The 27,135-nt window shown below is 44.7% G+C and overlaps 1 protein-coding gene across 2 annotated transcripts in view; it reads left to right on the forward strand.

Annotated features, from left to right (window-relative positions):
* Positions 1 to 27,135, forward strand: part of LOC126106559 (uncharacterized) — a 173,207-nt gene that overhangs the window by 109,438 nt on the left and 36,634 nt on the right. For both annotated transcript variants that reach the window (XM_049912897.1, XM_049912898.1), the window contains 2 exons: positions 14,747 to 14,846; positions 20,166 to 20,251. In XM_049912897.1, coding sequence (XP_049768854.1) covers positions 14,747 to 14,846; positions 20,166 to 20,251 — 186 coding nt within the window. The remainder of the gene's footprint in view (positions 1 to 14,746; positions 14,847 to 20,165; positions 20,252 to 27,135) is intronic.

Consider the following 27,135-nt stretch of genomic DNA (forward strand, 5'->3'; position numbering starts at 1 on the left):
AGTCTGCTGCTCCACCTCATCAACAAAAAGTCACTGTCTCGTGCGCAGTTAGTGCACAATGCATTACTGGGCCCATTTTTATTGATGAACCTGTTAACCGCAGTATTGTTCCGTTGCTATCCAGTCAAAGGTGGTGCACTCAGACGCCGGCAGCGAAGCCGACAATAGCGTTAGTTTCGTGATATGACTGCTCAGTGACGCATGCATACTAGATAGAATGGTCACACGTTGCGGCTCGGTTTGCCTGTGCCTCTGGTTACAGTCCCTGCCACAATCCGGGGCGCTCACCTGGATCCAGCAGCAACCAATCAAATAAGCTGTACGGCGGTTATCGCACCAGATAATCGGCCAAAATCCTGTCTGCCTCTCAATTATGTGACCTTGCATTGCATAGTCTAGTCGTACTGCAGAGAGGGATCGGAAGAACTGTGCATGCTATTTAAGTAGAGTATAATAAAATGGATTAATATTATAATACATCATTTTATTTCTACGTTAATATAATTACACCAAATGTTGCACCCGTAGTCTAGGGGTAGCGTCTTTGACTACCAATCAAAGCTTCTCGGTACTGGGTTCGAGCCCCGCAACTGCTTATAGTTTGAACAAAAATAAGCAGCAGTGGTGGCTTAAGACTTCTGGTTTAATAAGTCACTCTCGTTTCGCCAACGCACTTCTCAAATATATTGCAGGAATGGACAGATATTCAGGGTAGTCTTTGCCCTTGGGGTCGGAAACCGCCCCTACAAGACAGAAGACTCAGCAATGACCTACAATATGAGGATGCAGAAGGCAATGGAAACCATTAGATTAAAGACACATAATGTGTATCCACAGAGCATGTGGCCTGTAATTGATAACATGTCATTATCATCTCTACATTGGCAAACGAGTCTGGACTAGAACCTCATTCGGATCTCCGGGAGGAGACTGGCGAGGGGGAGGTGACTATGAGAAAAAGATGGAATACCAATGAAATAGCGTTCTACGAGTCGGAATGTAAGGCTCTATCAAGATATAGTGGGAGTCAGTGAAATTGGAAGAAGACATGGATTTCTGGTCAGATAATATTAACAGCAGCAGGAAACTGTATAACGGGAGTAGGATGCGTTATGAACATAAAGGTAAGACAGAAAATGAATTACTGCGAACAGTCTGACGATAGGGTTGTTCTCATCAGAATCGACAGAAAACCAACACCGGCAACGATAGTTCAGTTATAAATGTCGACGTGAAGAGATAGGGAAGGATTATGATGATATTGAACTGGTGATTCTCTGCATAAACGGAGACGAAAATATATTAACACTTATAAGCTATTACAGACCTTGGCTCCTTGGCTGCGGGCGGACATTGAAGTCCATGGGAGAAGATGAAAATTTGTGGCGGACCGGAATTCGAACCTGTGTCGCCTGCTTACTCTGACCTCTGACCCTTCCGGACACAGGGGTCATCGCAACTGCTCGGACTACCCGAGCATGCCTCCCGTCAGACCCAAATTCTCAACTTACCAACACACTACTGATGCTGTGCCCCTTGCCCAGGAGACCTGGGTTCGAATGCCGGTCCGCCACAAATTTTCATATTTTCCCATGGACTTCAGTCAATGCCCGCCAGCAGCCAAAGTCGGTAATTCCTTCGTGCATTAATTCATAATGGCTGCTGGAACAAAAATGCGGTTGTAGGTGAAGGAGTAGAAGAAAGGATTACGGGAGAATATGCGCTTGGTACTAGGAACGAGGAAGAAGAAAGACTGAGTTGTGCAATGTATTCCAGATATTAATACCGAATACTCGATTCAAGAATCACGAATGGAGGAGGTGTACTTGGAAAAGACCAGGAGATAAAAGAAGATTTCAGTTAGATAACATCATGAACAGACAGAGATTCCGAAATCGGGCATACCCAGTGGCAGATATAGGCTCAAATCACAGGACGCTGAAGTTCAAGAGACTAGTAAGGAAGAATCAATGCACAAATAAGTGGGATACGGAAGTACAAAGGAATGAAGAGATATGCCAGAAGTTCTCTGGGGCTACAGATACTGTGATAATGAACAACGCACTAGGCAGTTCAGGTAAAGAGGAATGGAGATCTCTAAAAAGAGCAGTCACGGAAGGTGGGAAACCAAACATTGGTTCAAGGAAGGGTGACACAAGAAATGTAGTTGATCGACGAAAGAAAGAAGTATAAAAATGTTCATCCAAACTCAGGAATATAGACTTAAGGATGAAATGAGTGGGAAGTGCAGGGAAGCAAAGGCGGAATGGCTGCATGGAAAATGCGAAGAACGTGAAGAAGAAAAGTTGTCGGAAGGGCTGACTAAGCATATAGAAAAGACAAAATAATCTTCGGTGAAATTAAAAGTAAGGGTGGTAACATTAAGAGTGCTATAGGTATTCCATTGTTAGATGCAGAGGAGAGTGCGGACAGAGGAAAAGAGTTCACTGAAGATCTCTATGAGGGCTCAAGACTTGTCTTACAAAGTGAGCGAAGAGGAAACAGAGTCGACAGTGAAGTGATAGGGCATCCAGTATTAGAATCAGAGTTTACAAGAGCTTTGGAGGACTAAAGATCAAATAATACAGAAGGGGTAGGTAACATTCCATTGGAATTTCTAAAATCATTGGGATGCAAGACAACAAAATGACTATTCACATTAGTGTGTAGAATGTATGAGACTGAGGCTGTGTCATCAGACTTTCGGGAAAACATCATAAAAACAATTTAGAAGACTGCAAAAATCGACACGTGCACAATCAGCTTAATAGCTCACGCATCCAAGTTGCTGACAGGAAGGAAAAGAAAATTGTGAATGTGTTAGATGACAATCAGTTTGGCTTTGCAGTTGATAATGAAAGGAAGACACGTTCATAGGATTTGTCGACCTGGAAAAAGCTTTCGAGAATGTAAAATGATGCAACATCTTTAAGATTCTGAGAAAGAATACGAATAAGGTATAGGGAAGGACGGGTAACTACAATGCACACAGGAACCAAGGTGGAATAGTAAGAGTGGAAGATCAAAAACGAAGTGTACGGATTAAAAACAGTGTAAGGCAGGGGTAAGCTATAGGGAGAGACGGGTAATATACAATAACCAAGAGGGAATAATAAGGATGGACGACCAAGAACGAAATGCTCGGATTAAAAAGGGTGTAAGACAGGGATGTAGTCTTTCGCCCCTACTCTTCAATCTGTACATCGAGGAAGCAATGATCGAAATAAAATAAAGGTTTCAGGAGTGAATTAAAATTCAGGGTGAAAGGGTATCAATGATACGATTCGCTGATGACGTTGCTGTCCGGAGTGAAAGTGAAGAACAATTGCATGATCTGCTGAATGGAATGGACAGTCTAATGAGTACAGAACATGGATTGAGAGTAGATCGAAGAGAGACTAAAGTAATGAGAAGTAGCAGAAATGAGAACTGCGAGAAATTTAACGTCAGGATTGATGGTCACGAGTTAGATGAAGGAATTCTGCTACCTAGGCAGCAAAATAACCAATGACGGACGGAGCAAGGAGGACGTCGAAAGCAAACTAGCACTGGCAAAAAGGGCATTCCTGGCCGAGAGAAGTCCACTGGTATCAAACACAGGCTTTGACTGAAGGAAGAAATTTCTGAGAATATACGTTTGGAGCACAGCATTGTATGGTAGTGAAACATGGACTGCAGTAAAACTGGAACAGAAGAGAATCGAAACATTTCAGAGAAGGGACCGGATGATAGGACATCACTTAAGACATGAGGGAACGACTTCCATGGTGCTAAAGGGAGCTGTAGAAGGCAAAAATTGTAGAAGAAGACAGAGACTGGAATTCATCCAGCAAATAACTGAAGACGAGGGATACAAGTGCTAGTCGGAGATGAAGAGGTTGGCAGAGGAGAGGAATTTGTGGTGCGCCGTATCAAACTAGTAGGAAAACTGATGACAGAAAAAGAATATTGCAAAATGACCAAAAATAGTAATTTGAGAAAATTTCAGTGAGGTAGGACAGAAAGTTGTTCAATCCAGTCTTAGACACAGCCACAGTGCGCATTTGACATTTAATACGTTCTGGAAGGGTCTTGCATACGTGTGAGTCCATGTATCTGACTCCTTTCTGCACTTATGTTAAGCCCTCAATGGTGAAAAACTGTCATCCTTAGCTTTTGCATAATCAGCTCTTGGTGCATATAATGGCAAACTTCTCTAAATGTAAATATATTTTCTACATCTACAGCCACAACTACACCCTGCGAGCTATCTTAACGGTGTGTGGCTGAGGGTACTATATGTACCAGCGTCATTTCCTCCTATTATTGTCGCAGTCGAATGGTTCGCGGGAAGGAAGATCGCTGGTAAGCGTCCACATGAGCTTCAATCTCTCTAATTTTACCTTCATGGACTTATCGCGAGATTTACGTAGCATGGAGTAGTATGTTGGTAGGCTCGTCGAAGAACATAGGACTTCGTATCTTTAACAGTACAGCATGAGGAACGCCTCTCTTGCAGCGTTTGCCACATGGCTTGCTTGAGAATCTCCGTGACGTTTACGCGCTAACTAAACGAACCTGTCACGAAACGCGCTGCTCTCCTTGGGATCTACTCTGTTTCCTCAATAAATCCTTCCCAGTATGGATCCCATGACCAGGAGCGATATTAATATGCGATTAGAACAAAGAACGATAGTAGATATAATACACGTCGGTATTATAGATCTACACTGTCGTGGTGTTTTGTGAGTATGAGAACTGAAGCTGAAATCATTATAGGTTCTGTAGTCTGACTAAAGCCGGAGATAAGTCCAGTCGAATTTTCTTACCACGGACCGAACGATGTTCAGAACTGACAGATTAAATTCAGATATCAGTGTGTATGTTGCTCTTATAAGTAGTTTATCTTGTAGAGAAACTGAAGTAGGTAGTCGCTGTGAGTTAATGTGGATAGAAGCTATATTCGGCAACAGTAATAAATTAATGATTAGTTCCTTTTATCGATCACCCAACTCGGATGATATAGCTGCTACAGCTCCGAGGAAAAATTTAGTCTCATTTCGAATTGGTACCAAACTCGTAGAATTGAAGTTGGTGTTGACTTCAATTTACCCTCGATACGTTGGCGAACATACGTGTTCAAAGACTGTGGTATGCATAAAACATCGACGAAAATTTTATTAAAGGCTTCCTTCGAGAATTATTCAGATCAGCTTGTTCAGGAGTCCACACGACGTAAAATTCTTGCAGTAACTTATTAGACCTCTTAGCGACAAACAGCACTGAGCACGTAGAGAGCGTCGTGACGGACACAGGGTTACTGACTTCCAGGTCGTCGTACCGAGTCGAAATGCCTAACATCCAAATCTACCAAAAATAAAAGTACGGCATTCGACACCCACAGGAAATTTCACTAGACATGTTCCTAAGAGATAGCCTCCGTTGAGGCACACTCGGGAGGTAAGTATCCCGAAGTCGTTTCGTTTAAGCGGGGGGGGGGGGGGGGGGGGGCAGGACGTCAAACGGACCGACTTGGCCGGCCGCGGTGGTCTAGCGGTTCTAGGCGCTCAGCCCGGAACCGCGCGACTGCTACGGTCGCAGGTTCGAATCCTGCCTCGGGCATGGATGTGTGTGATGTCCTTAGGTTAGTTAGGTTTAAGTAGTTCTAAGTTCTAGGGGACTGATGACCACAGATGTTAAGTCCCATAGTGCTCAGAGCCATTTGAACCATTTTTTTTGGACCGACTTGGAGCAGCAGAGGCACCACAGGACATTTCAATTTCCACTGTCTCTACTTTTACAAATAAAATTCATAAAACTTTGTCAGCATGACCAGGAAGGATTCAGAATTCACACTCATAGCAGTGGAAGTTCGAAAACATAACGAAATAATTTTTTTACATGTGAAATTTCATCATTTTTTTCACTTACTAATGACAGTATTTGTTGCTATAGCCACACTTTTCTTCATGAGTAAGAGAGATTCTTCGATGAATTGTGCACAGCATACAAACCATACTTAAAGGTGTATGAAACTCTAGAATTTTCGAAATCTATTAAAAATTGTGGTAAAAATTGAGGTAATTAAGTATAAAATTTGTGTTTATCCTAAGCATGAAGTTTAAAATATAACAGTTCATTTGGTTTTTGATAAATGAAATAAATTCTAGAGTTTCATACACCTGTGAGTATGGTATGTATGATGTGCAAAATTCATCGAAGAATCTCTCTAACTTATTAAGAAAAGGGTACCTATAGCAACAAATGCAGCCATTAGTAAGTGAAAAAATGATGAAATTTTACACGTAAAAAAAATTAATTTTGTTATGTTTTCGAACTTCCACCGCAATGAGTGTGAATCCTGAATCCTTCCTGACAAAGTTTTATGAATTTATTTGTAAAAGTATAGACACAGGAAATTAAAACATCCTGTGATGCCTCTCCTGCTCCAAGTCGGCCCGTTTGACCTCCTACCCCCATTAAGGTAGACGTATTTAGCCGGGACAACTGCGCATGCGCAACAGACCTATGACGTGACAATCAGATGCCGTCCGGACAGGTCGCATCTGACGCCAGTGCCGAGGCAGCAGTGCCCTAAAATGGCGCATCTGGTTCGTCTCCCGCCGCCTGCGAGGTTCGGTCAGTTATAAGGGACCTTAATGCACTAAGCATAGCGCCCATCAGAATTCATCGTAAGCTCAGTCACTTGTACAGTCAGAAGGTCATGAGCGATCACCTGATTCAGGTGGTGGGGCAGTGCATCCTGGAGAAACGTCACTTCGAGATTACGGTGCTCAGCAGCCATTTTCATTTTCTGCAGATATCGCGATCCTTGCTGCATGAAACTGTCACTAAGCACCTGCTTTTCAAGAGATTGTGTGCCAGGTCTTTTGCGACGCTCCCGAACCCAAGGTCCTCAGCGGTACTTTTGGGGCAGCCACCACAAATTGTATAAAGTGTGGGTAGTGACCAGAATGTAGCAATGTCTGTTGGCCGAAAAATAATTAACGACAAGAATTGCGCCAGCTAGAATGAAGAGATATCTTTATTTCTGACGAAACGTGCACCAGTAATACAAGTCCAAGGAATATCCAAGAGTAATCCGTGTACTGAGGCTAGTCGAATACGATAGCAAATACCACACAGCAATGGCTCCGCTACAAACTCCACCAAAGGCTAGCAATAGACAACCGACAGTAGACTGTCCGTCTCGGGGTTTCTTTTTTCTTCATTGTTATTTTCAACACCTTATACAAAGGTGGGCTGTCAGCAGCATAATACGTGATACAACATAAAACATAATGGAGGTACAGATAATACAACACAAATGGCGGGTAAAAAACTGTACACACTGAAAAACAATATACACGAAGCCGTTCACGCTGGACAAGAAAAAACACTAAAACCTGTTGACACGGCGCACATAACACGGACGACTGCGATGTGGTGCCATGACGGCGAAAGAATATTAAACACAAAACGAAGGCACATACACGAGACACTGGTGGCGATGATCTCTGGCGCGTGCATGTCCACTGAAAGTGTACGAGTCCGGGGACCTGCCAAGAGAGGAGGAGGGGGGTGGGAGAGGGAGAGGGGAGAGCAGAGATGCCAAAGGCAGGGTAGATAGGGGGGATGAAGGAAGGGAGGAAAGGGGAGGGGAAGCCCGGGGAAAGAGGGGTGGAGGAGGGGGGATGGGGGGGAAAAGGAGAGAGAAGGGAAGGAGGGTGCCCAAACGAAAAAAATCACAGGAAGTGGGAGGGGAGGATCAAAGTTGATAGGAGGGGTAGATGGAGGGGAGGAGAGCATCATCAGGGAGGTGGAGCTAGCGGAAGCCACCTTGGGAGAGGGTAAGGAGGGTGGAGAGATGGAGACCGGGTGGGACGTGGGAATACAGGCGCGGCAGCGGGCGCGGATGGGATGGGGGAGACAAGTGGGTGAGGAGGATCGAGTTTACGGGAGGTGTAGAGGATCTGTATCCGTTCGAGGAAAAGGGGGAGGTGGGGGAATGGAATTAGGTTGTACAGGATCCGCGTGGGGGAGGGGAGACAGATGCGATATGCGAGGCGGAGAGCATGGCATTCGAGGATCTGCAGGGATTTATAAACGGTAGGGGGGGGGGGGGCGGAGATCCAGGCCGAATGGTCGAGGGTGACGTCAAGGTACCGAAGGGTGGGGGTGAGGGTGATAGGACGGCCATAGATGGTTAGATAGAAATCGAGGAGGTGGAAGGAAGCAGTGGTTTTGCCTACAATGATCGCCTGGGTCTTGGAGGGATTGACCTTTAGCAACCACTGGTTGCACCAAGGGGTGAACCGGTCAAGATGGGATTGGAGAAGGTGTTGGGAACGCTGCAGGGTGGGAGCAAGTGGCGGTGTCATTGGCAAACTGGAGAAGGTGGACGGGGGGTGACGGCGGCGGCATGTCCGCTGTATACAATAGGTACAGAAGGGGGGAGAGGACGGAGCCTTGGGGCACCCCGGCAGAGGGAAAAAAAGGTGTAGGAATCTGTGGTATGGATGGTGACGTAGGAAGGACGGTGGGAGAGAAAGGAGCCGATCAGACGGACGTAGTTAATGGGAAGGGCGAAGGTTTGGAGCTTGAAGAGGAGACCAGAATGCCATATGCGGTCATAGGCACGTTCGAGGTCCAGGGAGAGGAAGATGGGGGAACGACGGGAATTAAGCTGTTCGGAAAGGAGATGAGTGAGGTGAATTCATCGGAAGAAGGACGGTCGAAAGTCACACTGGGTAACGGGAAGGAGGCGGTGCTGGCGGAGATGCTGGTGGATGCGTCGGGTGAGGATGGATTCCAGGACCTTGCTGAAGACCGAGGTAAGGCTGATGGGACGGTAGGAGGAGACGGCGGACGGCGGCTTACCGGGTTTAAGGAACATCGAATATGGGAGGTTTTCCACAGGTCGGGGTAGTGACTGGTGGAGAGGACTACATTGTAGAGCCTGGCCAGGGTGGAGAGGAAAGAGACAGGAGCTTCACAGAATGGCTCTGAGCACTATGGGACTGAGGTCATCAGTCCCCTAGAACTTAGAACTACTTAAACCTAACTAACCTAAGGACATCACACTCATCCATGCCCGAGGCAGGAGGCGAACCTGCGACCGTAGCGGTCACGCGGTTCCAAACTGACGAGCTTAGAACCGCACGGCCACACAGCTTCACAGAGGTGGCGGTAAGTGACACGATCGTGACCAGGAGCAGTGTTGCGTTTTGTGCGGAGTGTAGCAATGAGGTCCTGTGCAGTGATGGGGGCATTGAGTGCCGTGTGTGCAATGTTGTCCAGGTACTGGAAACCAGGTGCGAGGGGAGGGACAGAGGTGTCAGTTCGATCGCGGACATCTGGGAAGAGGGAGTAATCGAACTGGGGATAGTCGGGGAGGGAAAAGACATCGGAGAGGTAGGAGGCAAAGTGATTGGCCTTACTAAGGGTGTCAGGGAAGGGGTGATCATCATGGAGGATAGTAGGGGGAGGGTTAAGTTCCGGTAAGGCGACGGAAGGCTGACCAGAACTTGGACGAGTTGATATGTAGGGTGGCATTTAAAAGGGTGCATGTCTGTCGCCCGTCTCGGCGCCAGCGCTCCTCCTTATATGCAAAAGGCAGAGGGCGCTGCGGACCCGAGCTCAGCCGTGGCGCGACCTCTTCCGTCGGCGGCAACGCCCTGAGACGCCGACAGCCGCGGCAGGAACTGTGGGCAGCGATGTCAGGGCGCGCGTGCGCGAGTTGGTTGGTTGGTTGGGTCCGTGGATACAACAACGTCTGTTCCAAAAAAACTGACACCCGAGCACAAAACGAAATTCTTTGGAGCAGCACTGAGATTCCTGCAGCGGTATCACGATGACGGGGGCAAGTTCCTCGACAGGATCGTGATGGACGAAGTCTCACCTGACGCCAGAAACCGAACAGCAGCCAATGCACCGGCATCACAGTGGATGGAGACGAAACTCAGACAGACTGTGTCGGTGCAGAAAATGGTGTGCACGGTGTTCTGGGACAGGAGAGGCATGCTGCTCATTGCCCAGAGGTGAAGCAGTCAACGCTGACTGTTACTGTGGAATAATGCCGAAACTGCGACGTTCCGTTCAGATCAAGAGGGTTGGAGTGCTCACCGCAGGTGTTGAGGTGTTGTGCTGCTCCATGACAATGCCCATCCCATCCGGCTCGACGCGCAGCGACTGTTTTGCAGCAGTTCCACTGGGAGTTGTTTGATCATTCAACACACAGTCCCAATCTTGCTCCGAGCAATTTCCATCTTTACTTGTACCTAAAAAATTCTCCAGCCAGCATTTTGACAACGATGAAGAGCTGAAGACGACTGTCACACACTGGCTGCATTCACAGGTTCCGACCTGTGAATGAAACAGGAATACAAATGTTGATCCAACGATATTACAAGGGTCGCATTTCTTTTTGTGACTATGTCGAAAAAGAGCTCAAATATTACCGTACCTGTTTCTAATGAAGTTTTTCATGTAACTACGTTGTCTTTAGAATGAGATTTTCACTCTGCAGCGGTGTGCGCTCTTATGAAACTTTCCTGGCAGATTAAAAGTGTGTGCAGAACCGAGACTCGAACTCGGGACCTTTGCCTTTAGGAGACGAGGTACTGCCGAAAGTAAAGCTGTGAGGATGGGGCGTGAGTCGTGCTTGGGTGGCTCAGATGGTAGAGCACTCACCCGTGAAAGGCAAAGGTCCCGAGTTCGACTCTCGGCCCGGCGCACAGTTTTAATCTGCCAGGAAAGTTTTATGCTGTCTTTGTTTTAAAAAATAGCGAAACTTACTTTCTGCATATGCCTCGACCAGATGTAGCATAAATCTTTAAAAATGGTGTTGATAGCATCTGAGAGTTATATATCAAGCAAATTAATAAAAGACAAAACAGATCACCTCGTGTTAGATAAAATACGAGGGCAATTCAGAAAGTAGGGAACGTTTCCGTCTGACGCCGCTAGGCGTGCGCCGATCGCGTATATTTTAGTATTTGCGTGCTCGGCAGCTCAGTCGGCATCCATCCGTGATAGCGGGAACGTCTCTGTGCGTCTGGTTTTTTTCGATATTCGAATTTGAAATGTGCATTGGAATCGAAAATCCCGCCAGTTGTGAGGTGCGGTCTGTGATACGGTTGGCAATAAACCTAAAACCCATATAAATTTAGCGTGAACTGTGCGAAGTGTACGGAAACAAAGTAAAGAAAGAATGTTCTGTCTGGAAATGGCGCATTCGGTTTAAAAATGGCCGAACCTACTTTGATGGTGAAGAGAAGAGTGGACGCCCGAGCATTGTGACTGACGATCTTGTCGCTAAAGTTGAGGAAGCTATTCCTGAAAACCGTCCCTTTACAATAACGGAGCTTTCGCTTTCTTTTCCACAAGTTTTACGGACTTTGTTGTTTGAAATTGTCACTCAAAAGCTAGGCTACCACAAATTTTGTGCACTATGGGTGCTCAAAGTGCTTACAGAGAACCATAAAGAATACCGAATGGGGGCAACGTTGACATTTCTGGAGGCCGACCACAAACATGGTGATTAATTACTGAATCGAATCGTAACCGGCGACAAGACTTGGGTGAAACGCGTCAGCATGCCAACAACGATGTCAGAGCATCTATGAAACGAGGTGGTGTTTGGCAGGTAGCCATACACCCAGAGTTGATGTGTACACAGAGTCACAGAGGGTGTACTACGGCACAGAGGTGATCCCTACCGGACGCTCTGCGGTGGAGGACCACAGAAGGAAGGAAAGAAAGCAGGACAGTTGCAAAAGGCAGGGCCGACCACATGTGCCTTCACAAGAGAGAACCATTGTTTGGCTGTAAGGGCACAACGGTACCACCTTAGTACTGCAAGGCAACTGGCGCAGCATCCCCTGGACGTATTGTATCGAAGCAAACGGTGTGCAGAAGCCTTCGAAAGAGTGGCGTTTATTGTCGGAGACTTACTTAAATTTTTCTTCAATTTTAGGCTCCCGTGTCTCAGTCTGTGGAAAGATCGCTTTCTTGTCCGGAGGAGGTGAAGGAGGAGGAGAAGACTAGTGTTTAGCGTGTCACCGACGACGAGGTCGTCAGAGGCGGAGCACTAGCTCGGTCAGGTGAGCACGGAGGAGGGAGGAGGAGGAGATTAGTGTTTAACGTCCCGTCGACAACGAGGTCATTAGAGACGGAGCGCAAGCTCGGGTGAAGAAAGGATGGGGAAGGAAATCGGCCGTGCTCTTTCACAGGAACCATCCCGGCATTTGCCTGAAGCGATTTAGGGAAATCACGGAAAACCTAAATCAGGACGGCCGGAGACGGGATTGAACCGTCGTCCTCCCGAATGCGAGTCCAGTGTGCTAACCACTGCGCCACCTCGCTCGGTCACGGAGGAGGGAAGTGGCCGTGCCCAGTACTCGCCTTAAGCGGAAAACCTAATGCAGGATGGCCAGGCGAGGGCTTGAATCGTCGTTCCTCCCGAACGTGAGTCCAGTGTGCTACCCAGCTCTTTGTCGTCCATCTGCTTGTTTGTCTGCCTGTCTGACTATTAAGATCCGTTTTTCTCAGGAAATGGGTAGATGTACCAAACTGACATTTATGCAACACAGTTTTACACTCACAAACTCACACATTAAATCCTATACGATACTTCCTGATGGCCTAGAATGATGATATTTGGCAAGAAGTAAGGTTTAACAGTGCAAGCAAAGGAAAAAAGCGACTGTTCTTAATTTGTAATTATATAACACGAAAAAAAATGTTGCCATTTTTTATCTGCCTATCTGTCCGTATGTTAAGACCCCTTTTTCTCTGTAACGGGTAGGTGTATCAAATTCATCCACGGCCTTTTGGTGGTATAAAGCATTTAAGTTTCCAAGTGAATGCAGTTAAAGATACGGCCATTTATGTCACATGTTTTGATACTGGCAAACTCTCTCATTAAAACCTATAGTCTACGTCCCATGACCTAGAAACATGAAATTTGGCAAGAAGCAAGGTTTCACAATACAAGTAAACAGAACAAATCCGAAAATTGTTTAATTGTAATTATATCACACAAAAACATCATTTTGCCATTAGGACTTAGATTGCACTTATCATCCGACAAAAGCACAATGAAAGAAATATTGCTGCATGCAAGCGTAAAACGTACGTCGTACTTGTATTTCAGTAAGTAAATAAAAATATGTTAATGAATCTTCTCTCTATATATTACTGTATATAAATGAAGTCCCCTGCTCGCTTCTTCTTGTATGTCCAGGCTAGTCACAGGAAGTGCTCTTATTTTGGTAGTGTCTTGCAATTCCCAGTACCAATATCTTGCGAGTACCGATATGGATAACAGCCAAATGTCATCAATGTTCCCCATTCCGGGGATGGTAAGGCGCAACAGGCGAACTTTACAAATATTCTCTCTGAGTTTTGTTAATGTGTAGCCGGCCGGTGTGGCCGTGCGGTTCTAGGCGCTTCAGTCTGGAACCGCGTGACCGCTACGGTCGCAGGTTCGAATCCTGCCTCGGGCATGGATGTGTGTGATGTCCTTAGGTTAGTTAGGTTTAAGTAGTTCTAAGTTCTAGGCGACTGATGACCTCAGATGTTAAGTCCCATAGTGCTCAGAACCATTTGAACCACTCCTTTTCCTACAAGATTAGTAATTGCGGAATAATTAAATACGGAAGTTTTTATTTTGGTCGGGGTAGTTTTCGAGCGCCATTCCATGCGCATCTTTCTTTTGTCCTTAAATTCCGATAGAACTTGCAATCATTTTTACATCAAGAAGTGCAGGCAAATTACATTTTCTTTTTCGAAAGTAAGCAGAATTAGCTTTCAAGGTCAAGATTACCAAAAGAACTGCCTTCCAAGCTGTGAGCTGTAGGTATTTCGAAGTTGCTACTAAAATTGTTTAATAATTTATGTAAAAACGTTAACAATAGAATCAATGAAACTGTATTTCATGAAAAGAGGCCCCAGCTTTCTTTCACGTTGCCGTCATTGCTAATATTTCATGTCAGATTTTACAGAAAGTTAATATTTTCATTCGTCAGTTATTATACGCAATTTCAATTCATTTTAAGAGAGGCGGTGAGGTTAAAGTGGATTAACTGTCTACACACATAATTAAGTTTGTACGGAACCCCGCGTGCGCGAGTTGTACTCGCATTTGGCCAATTTTTGGAAATATGCAGTAAGTTTGGAAGGTAGGAGACGAGGCACTGGCGGAAGAATAGCTGTGAGAACGAGTCGTGTTTGGTTAGGTCAATTGGTAGAGCACTTGCCGGCGAAAGGCAAAGGCAACGAGTTCGAGTCTCGGTCTAACACACAATTTTAATCTGCCAACACGTTTCATTCAGTACTTTGTGTTCACCTCCCCTTGAAATAAGATGGTGTATTTGTCTCTCATAAAGCTAGCGTCTTAGTCATTGCTACGTACAACCGAAAAACCTGAACAAGTATGTAAATTATAGCCCTCCTCCCCAAGTACTGAGTGGAAACATTCATGTAGCCAGCGTAACCATCAGTTGGCTGTCTCACATTGAGTGAAACCACACAAACCCGGAGAGTGAGTGAAAAACATCCATATAGCCAACGTGGTCGCAGACACAAGCTGCATTCGGTTGCTTTATTCGACTGAAAAAACTGAAACGACAAAAAGCAAACGACTCTCCAATCGATTGTTAAAAGCAATTTGTTGTCCCAGGGAGGGTGAAGATATTTCAGTTTTATAAAATGAGAATTCCACGCAGGAACGTGGTGATAACACAAACTTGTCTTTATGTCGCAGGTGTTCTTTGGCCCCGTACTGTTTGGCATGCTGTACATCCTCAACAACCAGAAGAGCACTCTCTTCTTCGGTGATCACATCGCTGGTCCTCTGCCGTCCGGTAAGTGGCAACCGCATACCTCGGCTGCCTAATGCACCTGCGGTATGTCTATGGTTAATTTGAGATCCTTTACTCAGTGTCTGTTAATAAATTTACCATTACCAAAGAGTAACTCTCCTCTCCCGTCAATGTACTAGACAAAGGAAGCACAAACACAAACATACACTATTCGCAGATGCACAGAGGACACGAATAAAGTGCAGAGGTGTAGACGGTATTGTTGTGACCGGGGATTACACGAGTACACTCGCGGGCAGAACGGCAGGGTCCTTGGTTTGCTCTCGGAGGAGACTGAATGGACCCATAACACATGAAATATTAGTTTATTTTATAAGAATGCTGGGTGATTTTTTTTCCACCGTGTACAAACTATAGGGATTGATCAATGAGAGCCAACCGTTGTGGCCGTGCGGTTCTAGGCGCGTCAGTCTGGAACCGCGCGACCGCTACGGTCGCAGGTTCGAATCCTGCCTCGGGCATGGATGTGTGTGATGTCCTTAGATTAGTTAGGTTTAAGTAGTTCTAAGTTCTAGGGGACTGATGACCACAGATGTTGAGTCCCATAGTGCTCAGAGCCATTTGAACCATTTTGATCAATGAGAAGATAAGGAATAAAAAAAGTCTAATGAACTTAACGTCTGGAAATGCTACAGACCATTTATTCAATCGTACATTGTTACAGAGACTTCAGTCTAATACGCGCTGCATCACGCAACCACAATTACAGTATGTGCTGAAAATGGTTTCGATGTGCCTCAACGCATGCGTGTACGCGCCGTAGCATGTTCTGTCTCACACGCTCACATCGGCCAGGCTGTATCCAAACAGTGTCAAAGGAAGCAGGAATACGTTGCGCCAGTGTCCCCACATCCGGAATGGGCTCTGCATACACGTGACTTTTTGAGATGGCCCCATAACTAGACATCGCACGGGTTGAGATCTGGTGAACGAGGAGGCCATGCAAGTGGATGCCCTCGTCCTCGTCTCTGCAAAACTTACAACGAGATAGATAAAGTAACGTGACGCATCAACAGCTCGGTGGAAATGAACGAAAGTGCGGGAGCACGTTTCCAGGGGTCTTCCAGTAGTGCACGAACGGCTGGGCGCCACATGGCGTAAGCTCAGCGCGACTGTATCGCCAAATGTGGCTCGCCCCAGAATACAAGGCAGTTGAAGGAACGGGAGAACACAGTGTGTGCCAATCAGCTATCAGTTACGCTGCACTGTGATGGAGTCGTTCGTTACAAAACTGCCTGAAGTCAACATATAGATGACTTCACATTGGGAAGAATCATCGGGAAACTGGAAGAAGGGCGAAGTATGACGAGTGTAGCCTAGGAACTAGGTATTGCCCACAGGTCTGTTTCACGTGCATGGGGAGCGATCCAAACCACAGGAACTGCTGTCCAAATGACTACAGTCAACTATAGCAGCAGATGCCCGCTACTTTGTTCCACAAGTAAGAAGGGATTCATGTCAAACAAGGCTTGTAGTTTCAATCAGATTTAACAGGACTGCAAGGCACACAGTCTTACGTCCCAAAGTGGTACAGCCATTGCATGGGAAGGGGAGGGGGGGGGGCAGTTCCTTTGCCTGACAGCCAGTAGTTGTGTTCATTGACATGCACACACCTCACCGACACCATATTGTCTGTACCAAGGGTGTAGTGACTGGGCCAAGGAAGAGCGGGGCCACATGCTCTCTTCAAACTCTGGATGTACACTCACATGTCAGAAAGTGGGAGGACTAAATACAGCCAGACACATTGTCAAACGTGAATGCTCTGATAGGTCAGCTATCACCTTTGAACACGTTGTGGTCGCTGGTCGAAGTTATTGTTACGCTGTACTTCTTCCCTATGTGAGTCTTTTCAGTGGTGCATTTTGCCCTGATTTTATTTTCGTGAGTGACAGTATACAACAGCATCGAATAGCACAAATGGAGAGAGATATTCGGCGAATGAACTGGACTCCCCCTTCCCTCAACTTAAACCCCTCGAGCACATGTGGGAAAAACGTACGTCCAAACTTTCAGGAAACATTCCTCACACACAAAGAAAGAAAAGATGTTATGGGGACATGTGTCCGGAAACGCTTAATTTCCATGTTACAGCTCATTTTAGTTTCGTCAGTATGTACTGTACGTCCTCGATTCACCGCCATGATTTCATACGGGATACTCTACCTGTGCTGCTACATGTGCCTTTACAAGTACGACAGAACATGTGGTTCATGCACGATGGAGCTCCTGCACATTTCAGTGGAAGTGTTCGTACACTTCTCAACAACAGATTCGGTGACCGATGGATTGGTAGAGGCGGACCAATTCCATGGTCTCCACGCTCTCCTGACCTCAACCGTCTCGACTTTCATTTATGGGGGCACTTGAAAGCTCTTGTCTACGCAATCCCGGTACCATATGTAGAGACTCTTCGTCCCCGTATTGTGGACGGCTGTGATACAATACGCCATTCTTGGATGCATTTATCCTCGCTAACGGAGGACATTTTGAACATTTCCTGTAACAAAGTGTTTCAAGTCACGCTGGTACGTTCTGTTGCTGTGTGTTTCCATTCCATGATTAATGTGATTTGAAGAGAAATAATAAAATGACTTCTAACATGGAAAGTAAGCGTTTCCGGACACATGTCCACGTAACATATTTTCTTTCTTTGTGTGTGAGGAATGTTTCCTGAAGGTTTGGCCGTACCTTTTTATAACACCCTGTATACAGGGTGGTCCATTGCTAGTGACCGGGCCAAATATCTCGCGAAATAAGCGTCAAACGAAAAAACTACAAAGAACGAAAGTTGTATAGCTTGAAGGGGGAAACTAAATGGCGCTGTGGTTGGCCCGCTGGATGGCGCTGCCATAGGTCAAATGGATATCAACTGCGTTGTTTAAATAGGAACCCCCATTTTTATTACATATTCGTGTAGTACGTAAACAAATATGAATGTTTCAGTTGGACCACTTTTTTCCCTTTGTGATGGATGGCGCTGTAATAGTCAACGTGTAAGTACGTGGTATCACGTAACATTCAGCCAGTGTGTATCACTGGATGTACCTGCAGAGTTATGTCATCGTACAGAACATAATTCAGGAGAAACGACGTCTAAACACTGAGCTGCGTGAAAATGAAACTGCTGGGCAAAATTCGCTGGACATACAGTTGAAATATGTATGCAAATACGCGTGAAATTTGTTAAATATGTTTGGAGTATATTTGCAATGAGCATATGCGGGCAAAGTCACGGGTAAAAAGCTCATCTAAACCCCTGGAACGAAATACGGTGGGGGTCAGAACCACAATCCTCTTATTGGAAGGAGTGTGATAACATGCAGAGAGAAGGGAGCACGAAGAGATTGAGAGACAGCAAGGGGGAAGGAAGAGGTGGTGGTAAGTTCGTGTTCGACTAACCTGCTGAGGTCATCGGTCCCTAGGCTTACACACTACTTGATCTAACTTAAAGTAAGTTACGCTGAGGACAACACACACACTCATGCCCGAGTGAAGGCTTGAACCTCCGACAGGGGAGCAGTGCGAACTGTTTTAAGGCGTCTCAGACCGCGCGGCTATTACGCGTCGCGAGAATGAGGACATAGACGTAAATAGGAAGAGGAAAATACGGACAGAGATTGGGGAGAGGGAAATGGACAGAGAGAGGCGAGATAAGGAGATGGGCAGAGAAAGGGAAAAGAAAAAAATGAGACAGACAGAGAAACAAGGAGGAAGAGATAGGGAGAGTGATGGGGGGTGACGAAGAAATGAACAGACAATGGGGTAGGAGGAAACGGACAGAGAGGGAGGGGAGAAGGAGATGACCAGAAAGAAAGGAGGGAGGAGGAGGAGGAGGAGGAGGACGGAAAACAAGAAACCAGAAGAGAAGCCTTGAAGGGAAAGAGGACCTGCACTACAAATCTGGGACTTACTGAAGAGGTGACTAAGAAATAAACGTTAGTTGATGGTATTAGGACAGCAACCAGCCACAAATTTACTTTCAGTTCCTTTATTCAAAGGCTACCATTACCGGTTTCGAATGGTTGTGATTCATCTTCAGACGGTTTACATGCTTTCTTTATGACATGTGGTGTGTTTTATACAGAGTAATTGTCCTAAAATATAAATAATACATAATTATAAACACGCCACACACAGATGGTTGCGTTACAGATTTTCGTTGCATGTGACTTACGTGAAATGTCGGTTTCGAGTGTTTGTTTTCATAAAGAACAAACACTCGAAACCGACATTTCACGTAAGTCATTTTATGAAAACAAACACTTGAAACCGACATTTCACGTAAGTCACATGCAACTAAAATCTGTAACGCAACCATCTGTGTGTGGCGTGTTTGTAATTATGTATTATTTATATTTTAGCACAATTACTCTGTAAAAAACACACCACATGTAATAAAGAAATCATGTAAACCGTCTGAAGATGAATCACAACCATTCGAAACTGGTAACGGTAGCCTTTGAATAAAGGAACTGAAAGTAAATTTGTGGCTGGTTGCTGTCCTAACACCATCAACATTTGTCTTCAAACAGCCACGGTCTCCATCATGTAATCATATGACAAAATTGCAATAAACGTTAGGTTGAACTTTAAATTGCATTTGCTGAAAATTATGTGTTTTTAAGTTTATGTACACCCAGAATCTACAATGGCAGGAATTATGACATTTGGTATACGTATTTCTACAAACCCAATAATGTTATCTCAAGAGTAAATTGTGACATTCTAAGCTGAGGCATGGGACAAATTGCCTGAAATTTTACAAGAGTTTTGTATTATACTTGCAGAATTATAATTAAAAATTATTAAAGTTCTTCTATTTGATATATTCAAAAAAAGTTACAAGAGAAGCTAACTATATACAAAGAGATTAAACAGAGAAAATTTTATAGAAATCTCTTTAATATTTTCTGAAGAAAAGGTACATATATTGTTTTTTGAAATTAAAATTTTTAAATTCCATAAAAAATTTAAACGTATATAATTGTAGGGACTTAAAAAGCAAATGTGTTGGTTTAATGTAAAGCTTGGTACAAAATGTCATTGCCGTATCTTCAAAATTGTGGATTTGGTACATATTTTAAATATCGCGTTTTTTTTCATCAACGTCCCCCCTTAAGATACTTCAGAAATGAATTATTAAAAAAAAATTGGTATGTAAAAGAAAGAAAATGTGTTAAGTGTCTTGGACGCGTGTTAATGTCTCGAATGTGCTGTGTCACTACAGTGGGTAGTGGGTGCTACTCTGGTCGCTGGAGTGTCAGGGGTTCGCTGACGGGTGACCGTGTGTGATTGCAGAGCTGCAGCTGGTGCTGGTCGCCTCGCTGGTGGTGCTCGGCCTGAGGCTGGTCTTCTCCTTCGTGCTGTTCGTCGCCGAGAAGAGCGTGAGTACTCCCGTGCGTGTGACACCGAAACCACGCAGTATCTTACGTATTAATGACGTCATACAGTTTTATCACAAATGACAACAGTTCGGCTGTGCTGTTATAAATGTAGCAACCAGTCACCGAAACATAATTTATTTATCTTATTCCAAATCGATTTCGACTGATATCAGTCAATCATTGGTGCATTATTCTAACCGATACATGCCATCAGTAGAAGTACTGTCCTTGGCAGATTTCTATCATGAAGATTCATGCTCTGCAGTCACTTTAGCCGCCGTAGTTTTGTGTTGTTTTGACACAATTCGTGTTAGCGTACGACTATCTCTATCAGATAGTTTTGATTTTGCCCACTATTACTTTTACACGATGATGTCTTTCCATGTTTTGTGTAAGCTGTCATGACTGTTGAAGCAGTTGCTATTGAATCGTTCAATATGTTGGCTGTCTTGGTTACTGGTCCTGCAGGTAATGCGCCCCCCCCCCCCCCCCACAACTCATTGCACGCCGACCTCGGCCTCTGAATACAAATACGAAGTGTGCATTACTCGTAAACAACCTGCACCAATGCCTAGTCAGTATTGAACACCCTCAGTCCAGGCGTTATTGGCATTTTAACTAATGTCTCTCTCTCAGTATCACCAGATTTATGCCGGCCAGGGTGGCCGAGCGGTTCTAGGCGCTATAGTCTGGAAACGCGCGACCGCTACGGCCGCAGGTTCGGATCCTGCCTCGGACATGGATATTTGTGATGTCCTTAGGTTGGTTAGGTTTAAGTAGTTCTAAGTTCTAGGGGATTGATGACCTCAGATGTTGAGTCCCATAGTGCTCAGAGCCATTTGAACCATTTTGAACCACATTTATATGCCGAGCAGGAATGTCCAAAGAAACAGACGCAGCCGCGACTATAGCTGTTATGAAATACATGAACTGTATTCGCAATTGCGAATATGGACAACCTTCATCTGTATAATAGAATAACGACAGCAAAAATTTGTACCAGGCCAGGGTTCGAACTCAGATATCCCGCTAGTCATGCACTGCAATATCATAGTTACACGCCGATACTGGTCAAGCGGCTTTCAATTAAAATGTCTGCCCTGTACGGGAATATACAAATGAATGTACGACTGAGCATTGTAGACACACGGACAATGAGATATGTAAGTTTGAGTCTGGCTGTGAAGCTCGCTTGGATAGCGGAAGTAGCTAAGGTGATCGGTCGTGACAATTCGGAAATCTGTATTCGATTCTCGGTCCAGCAAAATGTTTCAGTGCCGTCATTGCATTATACAACTGAAGATTGTCAATATTCGCAACTTGAAATACATTTCACGTATTTCACAACAGCTGTAGGCGCCACACTACCTGTTTCTTCGAACATCCATGCACTGCAATGTCATATTTCGCTAAGTCTTGCGCTGCTTGAGGCGCATTGAGAACACTAGATAAACAATGGAGAATAGTTATATTGAAAACTATATAAACCAAAATACACTATGTGATGAAAAGTTTCCGGACACGTAGCTGAAAATGATTTACAAGGTCGTGGCGCCCTCCATCGGTAATGCTGGAATTCAGCACGGTGTTGACCCACCCTTAGCCTTGATGACAGCTTCCACTCTCGCAGGCATACGTTCAATCAGGTGCTGGAAGGTTTCTTGGGGAATGACAGCCCATTCTTCACGGAGAGCTGCACTGAGGAGAGGTATTGATGTCGAATAGTGAGGCCTGGCACGAAGTAGGCGTTCCAAAACATCCCAAAGGTGTTCTGTAGGATTCAGGTCAGGACTCTGTACAGACCAGTCTATTACAGGGATGTTATTGTCGTGTAACCACACCGACACAGGCCGTGCATTATGAACAGGTGCTCGATCGTATTGAAAGATGCAATCGCCATCCCCAAATTGCTCTTCAACAGTGGGAAGCAAGAGGGTGCTTAAAACATCGTCGTAGGCCTGTGCTGTGATAGTGCCACGCAAAACAACAAGGGGTGCAAGCGCCCTCCATGAAAAACACCACCACACCATAACACCAAATTTTACTGTTGGCAGTACACACGCTGGCAGACGAAGTTCACCGGGCATTCGCCATACCCACACCCTGCCACCGGATCACCGCATTCTGTACCGACATGCGTCACTCCACACAACGTTTTTCCACTGTTCAATCATCCAATGTTTACTTTCCTTACACCAAGCAAGGCGTCGTTTGCCATTTACCGGCGTGAGGTGTGGCTTATGAGCAGCCGCTCGACCATGAAATCCAAGTTTTCTCACCTCCCGCCTAACTGTCACCTTACTTGCAGTGGATCCTGATGCAGTTTGGAATTCCTGTGCGATGGTCTGGATAGATGTCTGCCTATTGCACATTACGACGCTCTTCAACCGTCGACAGTCTCTGTCAGTCAACAGACGTGATCGGCCTGTACGCTTTTCTGCTGTACGTGTCTCTTCACGTTTCCACTTCACTATCACATCGGAAACAGTGGACCTAGGGATGTTTAGGAGTGCGTAAATCTCGCGTACAGACGTATGACCCCGTTCGGAGCGCCCGATTTTGCTCTCTCTCGATGTATAATGAATACTCAGGTCGCTGATATAGAGTACGTGGCAGTAGGTGTCAGCACAATGCACATACTATGAAAAACGTATGTTTTTGGGGATGTGTGGATACTTTTGATCACATAGTGTAGTTCTCCATCGGAGAAAAGTTAATCACTACAACAGTCTGAAATTTCATAACTAGAACTAAATTTACGTGAGTTTGAATTTAGACTGAAAGCCGTAATGATGAACCTGTCAACATTTGAAATTCACTCGGAAGGTCGCGAAGATTCCCGTTGAGACTCTGAATGAAGAACTGTGGGTACAGTTACCGCTTGGTTCGTAGCTCGACGGAAGATGCCTCAGAGCGGATTATCGCCGTTCTGAGTAGCCAGGCCGCATAAAGCTACCAGAGGAAGTATCTGTGATCACGTGGCCCACAGGGGCAAACAGGCGCGTTGGGCCGGCGACCTCTTGTGTCGCCTACATTGCCACCTGCCGGCTTAGGCAGCGTGTAAGCGGGAGGCTGTGTCACCTGCTGATGTAACACCTTTGTGGTACGTGAAGGGTTGCCAGACTTTCAGGCACAGGGCACCTATGCAGCACATTTTCTTCTGAGGACGTGTTCTCTAAAATCCAAATTATTTTATTTTCATTTTTAGAGAACTTCCTATCTCACTACAAAGTGTTCATAATCCTTCCTTTTAAGGGCTCACTGTCCATGTGTCAACTATGTTTACACATTTCACATACAAGTAAAAATTCAAGCAAGACAAAATTATGTTTATTGTTTTTTGTAGATTTAAAGAAATCTTTTGCATTTTTCACCGAAAAAAGCCGGCCGGGGTGGCCGAGCGTTTCTAGGCGCTACAGTCTGGAACCGCGCGACCGCTACGGTCGCAGGTTCGAATCCTGCCTTGGGCATGGATGTGTGTGATGTCCTTAGGTAAGTTAGGTTTAAGTAGTTCTAAGTTCAAGGGGACTGATGACCTTAGAAGTTAAGTCCCATAGTGTTCAGAGCCATTTGAACCATTTGAACCGAAAAAAATTAATCGTTGGCTCCACAGTAATTTTTAATTTCATGTTACTGGCTGCAACAGATTTATCTTTCATCTCGAGAAATCTGACACAGAATTAAACTATAGGTAAGCCAACGTCAAATAAGGATCGAACGAAATTGTTTGTGTTTTTCGTGTATACATATGTATTTATCAAAGTTCAAACGTCTTTGGAAAAACAATCTTTTATATAGTTACAATGGTGGAATTAGTTACTGTGCCACCTTCTATAACTCAGTACTTTCGTCATAATAGTTGAATGTTTCAAGTAAGCTGCTTTGATTGCTCTCTGTTTCTATAGGCATCAAATATACACAATAATATGTACCAATTTCTTTTTTATTCCCTTATTTTATTTCTATAAATTGGGTTATTATTTACATTTTAACGCTTTCTTGAGGAACCGGGTGGAAGTGCGTATGTCATCTGATCCGTTTTCTCTTCTGAACTTGGAAGAAACACGGAGCAGTAATTTTATAACTGGTACTAGGGTTCCCTATTCGTACCACACTTGCCCACCACATCTTCGCTATCATGAAAGAGGAAGAGGGATGGAATCATGGAGTCACAACTTATAATTAAGGCAGTTTATTGACATTACGCCTTTTAAGGAACTTGACAATTAGAAATTCTCGACGAGCCACTAGATAAAGCTTCACAAATACAGTGAGGAACCCAACGTACTCAGTACTCAAATAAACAGTCCTTAAGAGAAAGTTATAAAAAACTTAATGAGCCAGGCATTTGTAGAAACCTTAAGCATAGCAGTTATCAATTACGTCACATAGCCACTTCATCAAACTCCTTAAAACCATTTATTACATTGCCACACTTAAAACATTCTTCACTAAAATACCCTTATAACTTACTATTTCAATTCGTTAAATAAGCACTTATTAAAAGGTCAATTACAAACTTAATGTTGCCGGGCACAAACACCTCTCGCTTTACTTTCCCTAATTAAGAAAACAGAACTACCGACAAACTTCAGAAATTCAAACTCCCAAATAGGATTTCTCTCAAAATACATACGAGGGCTATGCACAAAGTACATTACGTTTTGGAATTAAAAATAAATAAAGTATTGGAAATTTTTTAATTATATACAGATGAAAGCCACACTTAAATACTACTTTTCTACATAGTTGCCATTTAAATTAAGGCACTTATCGTAGCGATGGACGAGCTTGGAAATTCCTTCGTCGTAAAATTCGGCCGCCTGCGCCTTCAACCACGTGGTTACCTCTTCTCGAAGCTGTGCGTCATCATCAAAACGCTGCATAGCCAACCACTTCTTCATTGCTGGGAATAAGTGGAAGTCGCTCGGTGCCAGGTCGGGACTGTACGGCGGATGAGGCAACAACTCCCACTTAAAAGATTCGAGAACTTCACGAGTGGCATTTGCCGTGTCGGCCCGGGCGTTGTCGTGAATCAGCAAGATCTTTGAGCCCAACTTTCCCCTGCGCTTGTTTTGTAGCGCTCTTCTGAGGTTGTGCAGAGTTTGGCAATACTTTTGAGAGTTTATTGTAGTGCCTCTTTCCAGGAAATCCAAAAAAATCACACCTTTTCTGTTCCAAAAGATAGTCGCCATCGCCTTCCTTGCCGACATTGTCTGCATGCATTTCTTGGGTTTTTGGGGGGAATTTGTGTGCCCCCACTGCATTGACTGCAATTTTGTCTCGCAGTTCACATGCTTAACCCATGTTTCGTCACCAGTAACGATGCGATCGAGTAATGAGTCGCCATCTTTCTCGTAAGCGTCCAAAAACGTTAACGCTGCCGCCATTCGCTGATTTTTGTGAATCTCTGTCAAGATTTTTGGTATCCATCTTGCACAAAACTTGTGGTAACCAAGCTTTTCGGTAATGATTTCGTGCAACAAACTTTGTGAAATTTGTGGAAAACTCATAGAGAGTTCCGTTATTGTGAAATTACGGTTTTCACGGACCGCGGCATCGACTTTTTCGACAAGTTCGGCAGTCACTATGCTGGGTCTTCCACTTCGCTCTTCGTCGTGAACGTTAGTTCGGCCATTTTTAAATTTTATGACCAATTGACGCACTCCACCTTCAGTGATTATGTTGTCCCCATACACTTCACAAAGCTGCCGATAGATTTCTATCGGTGTACAGTTTTTTGCAGTCAGAAACCTTATTACAGCACGCACTTTACACCTCGCGGCATTTTCAATTAACGCTGACATTTCAAACTGTCAGAGTAATTCAACGGAATACAGCACGAACCTCTCACTAGCACGGCAGGATGCCGACTGAGTGGCGGAATGCCATGACACCAAGATGGCTGCGCTAGCCCCGCCCCTAACGGACACAAACGAAAACGAAATGTACTTTGTGGATAGCCCTCGTATAATGAAAACAGCTACCAATAAAGGGTGACTTAATTATACTTCAACACTAGTGCCCAGCTAAGATCCAATTACATAACATGATAGAAGCACTTACATAAAAAAAAAACTACAGCAGGAAACTGATCTTTAAAAATAAATGTTCACGTGTTCAGATGTGTTAATAAAAGACCACTAGAAAGAGCTGCACAAGGAACTCAGCAGATGCTATGCAATTTAAAGTCTAGCCATTTGCCAGCCGCTAATATTTGAGGAAACAGGTCCGTATAAGAACAGGTTACATACAATTTATATATCTACCAGCTTAACCCGCCTTGGCGGAAGGAAGATAAATACTTAACTTAAGAAGGCAGTATGTGAACATCTCCCGGTAGTGTCCAGGTTCTTAAACACTGCCAGGCCTGGACCTCGGATGGCATTTCACTCCCTGCCAAGGCGCTGGCACAATCAAAGGTTTTTGCGCGAATCACAAAGACATTCCAATAACTGTGAAACATAGAAACGCTCGGCAGGACCTTTGACTAGATATATGGGTAAGTGTGTAAAGGAACACGTTACACTACTGACAAATTCGCAACTTTGACCTTAAGCTTTTTACATATGGACAACAGTATTAATAGACTGCCAACATAAAATCACTTGATTACAAGAAACAAGAGCACCAGTAAAACTTGTGAGAAAGCTTTCAGACAACGGCCACCATTTAACTGGGCCAACTGAACTCTTCCACACCATCTGAAAGTTCGACTATCAAAGTCTCACCATCATAATAAAATTTAAATTCCTCTGAGTGGGTCGGTCAACAAAACACAATTACGACCACTTACTCATATCAGGTACACAATACAAAGGAGCGGGTTCCACAGCTTCACCACCTCACTTCCAATTATGTTCCCAGCGAAGTCACAGAACTCA

Source organism: Schistocerca cancellata, chromosome 10 (genome assembly GCF_023864275.1).
Source record: "Schistocerca cancellata isolate TAMUIC-IGC-003103 chromosome 10, iqSchCanc2.1, whole genome shotgun sequence".
Classification (NCBI taxonomy): Eukaryota; Metazoa; Arthropoda; class Insecta; order Orthoptera; family Acrididae; genus Schistocerca; species Schistocerca cancellata.